The sequence below is a fragment of the Myotis davidii genome, unplaced genomic scaffold (assembly GCF_000327345.1).
Source record: "Myotis davidii unplaced genomic scaffold, ASM32734v1 scaffold1577, whole genome shotgun sequence".
Classification (NCBI taxonomy): domain Eukaryota; kingdom Metazoa; phylum Chordata; class Mammalia; order Chiroptera; family Vespertilionidae; genus Myotis; species Myotis davidii.
Genome location: NW_006288857.1, coordinates 1 through 6,015, shown reverse-complemented (window position 1 = coordinate 6,015; position 6,015 = coordinate 1). Strand labels below are relative to the sequence as shown.

At 51.1% G+C, this 6,015-nt stretch overlaps 1 protein-coding gene across 2 annotated transcripts in view; it reads right to left on the bottom strand.

Moving 5' to 3' along the window:
- The window catches only part of LOC102759011 (carcinoembryonic antigen-related cell adhesion molecule 1), a 23,428-nt gene extending 17,422 nt beyond the window's left edge, over nucleotides 1-6,006 (bottom strand). For both annotated transcript variants that reach the window (XM_015562203.1, XM_015562204.1), the window contains exons 1-2: nucleotides 5,825-6,006; nucleotides 4,444-4,803 (exon numbers count right to left, since the gene is read on the bottom strand). In XM_015562203.1, the coding sequence (XP_015417689.1) occupies nucleotides 4,444-4,803; nucleotides 5,825-5,888 (424 nt within the window). In that variant the 5' untranslated portion in view covers nucleotides 5,889-6,006. The remainder of the gene's footprint in view (nucleotides 1-4,443; nucleotides 4,804-5,824) is intronic.
- Nucleotides 6,007-6,015: the final 9 nt, after the last annotated feature.

The window sequence follows — 6,015 nt, the reverse complement described above, 5'->3', positions numbered from 1 at the left end:
CCATGTCCATAAGACAAGGGAAAGACAGAAGATAAGGGAACTAGAAATAGCCAAAAGTCTATATTTGCAAAATAAAGAAGGAGGGCCTCACATGTTCCATGTGAGATTTGACCTTTGAGCTCACGAGTTGCGATAGTGACCAAATCAGAGGGGAATAGTGGCCAATCAGAGGGGATATTGAGGCCCAAAAAACTGCATCCACTATAATTCGAAGTGATGTTGGGGATAAAGAGCTCCTGTGTGGGGTGATGGGGCCTCTCATTGATAAGCCAAGAATACTGTGCAGGTGGGTTAGAGGCTGCCTGGCAGGAGAGGCTGAGGTTTGTCCCACGTAGGTAATGGGAATCAGAGGGGTAAATGGTAGGGGTGTCCGGGCCATCTGGAGCAAAGAGAACACAGTCACACATGATGTAATCAGAGGGAAGGGGAAGGTACTGGTCTGTGTAAGGGCCACACTCTCCCTCTGAGCTGAGTCACAGCCTGGTTTTAAAAAGCCCCAACCATAGCCCCCTGTATTCACTCAGCTGAGTCTCAGACATTAACCGGTTTGTCCCAGTCCCAAGACCTAACCAGACTTGCCTATACAGGAAGTTATGGCCACCCTGGTGTGAGTCTGTGTACATGGACCTGAGAGGGACAGATGTAGCCTGGCCTCTGGCAGTGTGGATTCGGGTGAGCAGCCTGGCCCAGGCAGGGACAGAAGTTACTCACAGACAACATTCAGGGTGAATGGGTCACTGCGGCCAAGTTCTGTGTTTCACACTCATAGGGTCCCGTGTCTTTCCTTGTGACAGGGAGTAAAGTGAGAGTCCTGTTGTCCTTGGACAGCTGCAGCCTGGCACTGGCCGGGAGACTCTGACTGTTGATCAACCACAGGTAGGTGGTGCCCTGAGTCTGAGGTTCACACGTTAACACAACAGGGTCCTTGTGCTCCACGGGGAGGGAGTTGTTGCTTGTGATGTTGGGTTTGGGTAACTCCGCTGTGCAGATAACAGAGAGAACATTGCTGTGTTTTGTACCTTTAATTTCTCCAAAGGCATCTTCAATCAGAGTTGGTACCTCTTACCTCTCAACCAACTTTAGAACTCACTAAAAGAAATAAGGCAGGTCTGTGCATCACAAGACAAACAAATGCATGAGGAGCTGAGCGCTCAGAGATTGTAAGGCCGTCTGCTCTATGTCTGGGAGAAAAAGCATAGACTTTTTCAGGTGTCAGATAACTATCAGGGTTTGATCATAGAAAGACACAGGACTGGGAGTCAGAGACCACCCGGCACCTGCCCTGGTTCCTCACTGACCAGCTGACTGCCTGGCCGACCTTGGGTCTCACCTGGAATGTGCAGGTGCTGAGTCCCCTCCAGCTACACAGACCTACATTGCCGGGTCGAGATGTGTTTCCACTGAAGCCTTACATTCCAGGGTTGACCTAGAGATGAGTAATGATGGGCCACCCCGTAGTCCTAAACCCTGAGGGGACTGGGTAGTGTGGTCCTGAACTGGAAGTCTGAGCAGAAAAAAAACACAGATGACTACAAGCAAGTCTGGCGGTGAGTTCAGTACCCAGGCTGCAGGGCCACAAGGTGTGGTCATCTATCCAGGACTTTACTGGTGACTGACATGAGGCAGTGACCCCAGAAGGGCAGAGCAGAGTCCAGGAAAGATTTAGAAAAGAGTGAGGAATGATTGGAGCTGGCTGGAAGTGGCAGCAGAGCCAGGCCCTCTGTCCTTGGTCTGTAATGTCCTTTCTGCCACTGCAGAGGGCAGGGATCCTTCCTCAACACACAGCTGCCCTTGGTCTTTAATGTCCTTTCTGCCACTGCAGAGGGCAGGGATCCTTCCTCAACACGCAGACAATAGCACGTACAGAAGGGGGGCTTGTGGAGGGGGTGGGGCATGAACGTGGTGAAGATATGGCTCTCATGGTCCATTTGTGTTTGGCAGTTATGAGATACATTTTGAGTTACTGTGAAAGAATATGTGAAAATCACTCATGCCCCAAAGTTCTAATACCCATTTTTGGAGGAATTTCTGTCTAGAGAGCATGAAGGTCATAGACCAAGTTCTGCCATCCAACCAGGTTACACTGTGACCAAAGGGAGATGCCACAGTGGGTTTGGAATCAGGAACTCCCTGGGATAGAGAGAAGGTGAGCCCTGCTAAGAGAACAGAAGTGACCCGGGGCCGAGTCCAGGTGTCTGCTGTATACAGGGAGGGATGCCACCAAGTTGGTAGAAAGGACATGTGTCATGTTAGTAAAGTTAGGGAGACGTTCCCTCCCTGTTTCTATGGACAGTCAGGCAGGTGGGGAGGAGCCCCCACACGGGCCTGTGGCATGTGCTCTTCCTTTTCCTTCTAACTCAGGAAACAACTGGAGTTTAGTCAAATTCATTCAAATTGGGCAGCATCTGAGAGAACGGAGAGTGGCTGGTGGATCTCATAGTCCGAGAGGATCCCACTCAGTGGTCAAGGTGTCTTCATAAGGACACACGTGTGTGAAACAGGCAGTGAACCTGGTGCAGGGTCACCAGGCCCACCTTGGAAAGGTCTCGGGAGCCACTGGGAGAAATGGGAGCCTCACACCAGGACGAAGATGTGAGTCACCAGTCAGGGGTGAAGTGAGCCCGTGAGCTTTGGGGACTGAGACCTGTCCTCTGCCTTTGACTCCCTGGTTGAGTCATCTAGAGAGTAGGTCAATGGTTTACATGCCTCAGTCATATGGCCTGTTCCTCCTGTTGGCCTCAGGGGGGAAGGAGCTCTGATGGAGTCCCAGCAGAAGCACTTTCTCCTGGTGACCTGGGAAACTGGCTCATGATGGAGCCTGGGCTGCTGCTCCCACTGATTTCTGTGTCTTTTCCTATTCCCCGGGAGGGTGGACCTGGACACAGGTGTTAGGACAATCTGGGGAGACTGCACAGTTGGGGAAGCAGAGCAGAGTAAGGCAGTGTGGCTGGAGTGAAGGAGGAGGCAGATGAAGGCCAAGGAGCAGAGAGTCCCAGAAATGTGCTTGGTAGTGAGCAGTGGGGTTACAGATGATTTCTGGGAGGGATACTAACACATCAGGAAACAAGTGGTTTCAAGTCCAGTGTAGGGAGGTGTGGATTGGCCACCTGAGGGGAGGGCCTAGGTGCTCCCAGCACTGACTCTGAATGTTACTGCAGGTAATTTCATTCTAGAATAAAAGCAGATCAACTCTCTATTTGTTATCACTCCCCAGACCAGAATCTCTCCCTCTGTGTTGGGGACAATTATGAAGAAAGGATCTGAAGCAATAGCTGGTTTCAGGGTCTACAAATGCATAATAAGGCCCTTGGAGTGGAGGCGAGGATGGGCTGTTACTGCAGAAAGACCTTGGCATGATTCTGATTGGCCAGTTATGGTCTGCGTGACTCTGATTGAGTAACTGTATCCCCCTGTAACTCAGTTTCCCCTGAATAAAACAGAATAAATGGTAAATGGTCTTAGGTTTGCCATGCTGTCTTTGAATGAACCTTAAATCTTTTGCAATTTACTGACTTAAAGCTTGGAAAAGAGGAGCTTCCCAAGTTAACAGCACCTGTTATTTGTCCATGAGAGAGGACTCCCTGGCCAGATCCCTGGTAGACAAGGAGCGGCTTGGAGCATCTTCTCTTCCTCTCTGGGGATGCTGACCTTCCTCTGGATTCTGTTGTGTCCCCCAGGGCAGTTGGCTAATGGCCTGGGGGTCTTGTGCACATTTGCTCTCCACACATAGTCTCAGGTATATGTGGGGAATGCCCAGGATCTGCTGTCCTTTTCCAGTTGTGGTGGGTCTACTATGGGTTATGAGTGCTTCCCCTATTACGTGGGCTAGAGGCAGTGTCTATGCTCAGAACCCTTCCTTTTCCTCCCTTCATTGCGTGCACAGTAGCAATATAGAAGCAGGCTCCATCCCTGCCCAGATGTGGCTCTTGAGGCTGAGCCCTGGCTGGTAACCAGTTCAGGAGCCTTGTGACTTGGGCACCTAGGAAACTTGTTCTCAGTCAACACTTCCACAGACTAAACCCAACCTGACACAGGCTCCTCAGGGACCCTGAAGTCAGAAGCCCTGGGACTGAAGTCTGGGGAGGGGCTGCCCCTTTTTTTGAGCTCTGTGAGGAACCCAGGGGGCCCATCATCCATGCCCTGCAGGGTCTTTCTCATGGTCATGGTCATGGGAGGGGCCCAGGGGCCTGGACTAAGACTGATCTCCCTCTGCTGAGTCACTACCATCGGACTGGCCCTTCTCTCTGTGGAGAATGTCTGCAGGGTTGGAATTCAGGAAGGGGACTCTGATCTTAGGAAGTTTGTCTCCACTGTGTGTGTCCTGCACTAAATGCTCAAACCCAACCTGGGAGATGATGCAGAGGAGGATGGAGGAGAGTCCAGGGCTATCAGTCCTGTGTGTTCACCCACCCGACACCCAGAGGTCAGAGAGCAATCACTCACTGTATACACGGAGCTGTCCAGTTACTTGTTTGTTCTGAAAATTTTCCACTATGGCTTGTAGGGTGTAGTCTCCTGTGTCTTTCTGGGTGACGTTCTGGAACAGGAGGGATCCATCGGGGTTTATGGTCTCTCTGCCAGTGCTTGCAGGCCCGAGGGTAGTTGTTTGAGTGTCTATTACATATGATACAATTTGAAGTTCGCTGTGTATAGTTTCCCCTTTGTACCAGGCATAGCCTCTAAGATTCCCAGGCAGATTGTGGACACGGAGAAGCACACCCTCCCCTTCGGCAGCATTTGGCGGCACTGATTCAATAGCGAGCTGGGCAGTGGTGGGCAGGCTCCAGAGGGTTAAGAGTGAGACTAGGAGGGAAGAGAGAAATTGATCAATCTTTGGAGCTATGTATTGAGATGGAGAGATGGGGCTTTGGGACCTGAGCAGGTCTCTACATCTTTCAGCCTACCAGTTCACAACGCCTTGCTCTGAGTGTGTGTGTGTGTGTGTGTGTGTGTGTGTGTGTGTGTGTGTCCTGTGGTCAAGGTCAGCAGCATGGCCACCAAGACTTCAGTACATCCGAACCTGTTATTTTTTTCTGTTTTGAGAACTTTCCCAGCTGTTTGCCCATCTCCCTAGCTCTCTTCCTCACTGTCCTCAGACCTCTGCTGACACTCAGGGGCATCCCTGAGATTAGCCTTCACTGACCCTTTAAAGACGCCGTTTTCACTTTCTTTTTTTTAAATATATTTTTTATTAAGATATTACATATGTGTCCTTATCCCCATGTTATCCCCTACCACCCCGCTCATGCCCTCACCCCCCGTTGTCCGTGCGTTTTCACTTTCTGACCTGTCTCTGCTCTGTTTCCTTCATGGCACCTGTAGGTACCTGACATCACATGTAGATGTTTCTTTGTCTGTCTCCTCCCCATAGAACATGAGCTCCATGGGGGCAAGGGCTTGTCTGATCTTGTTGCACCCCCAGTGCCTGCAACAGGCTGCAAATACCTACAGTTGAATGAATAAATGTTCCTAGGGTCCTGCACCCCCTAGGGTGTATGTGCCCATTTCCGAGGTTGGTGATAAAGACAAATGCTTAGTGCCCAAATTGATATGCTAATCAGTTTTCAGAAAGCATTTCAGTGATGAATAACTTGTAAAACTTCACCATAAACGAGGTTTTCCTGCTCCTCACCACCTCCAGATCATGGATTGTCCTGCTGCTGAGCCCCCTCCCCCACCCCATCCTACTCTGCTCCCCTGTCCTCTTCCTCAGATCCAAACAGAAGCCCTCTGCCCACTCTCAGAGCGCTGTGCTCCCCAGAAGACCCAGCCAGTCTCTGTCTCCCCTTTTCCTGTCCACCCCCAGGGATTGTCCCCTCCTTACCGGTCAGCAGGAGCCCCTGCCAGGGGACGCACCCTCTGTGTGCAGGGGCTGAAGGGGACTCCATGGTGTCTGCTGTCGGTTCTGTCCCGTCCTCTGCGAGAAAAGCTTTCACTTCGAAACGCTCACAGGCACCGCTTTTCTGAAGCGGGTGATCTGCTGTCCTTTTCCAGTTGTGCTGAGTCTCCTCGGGG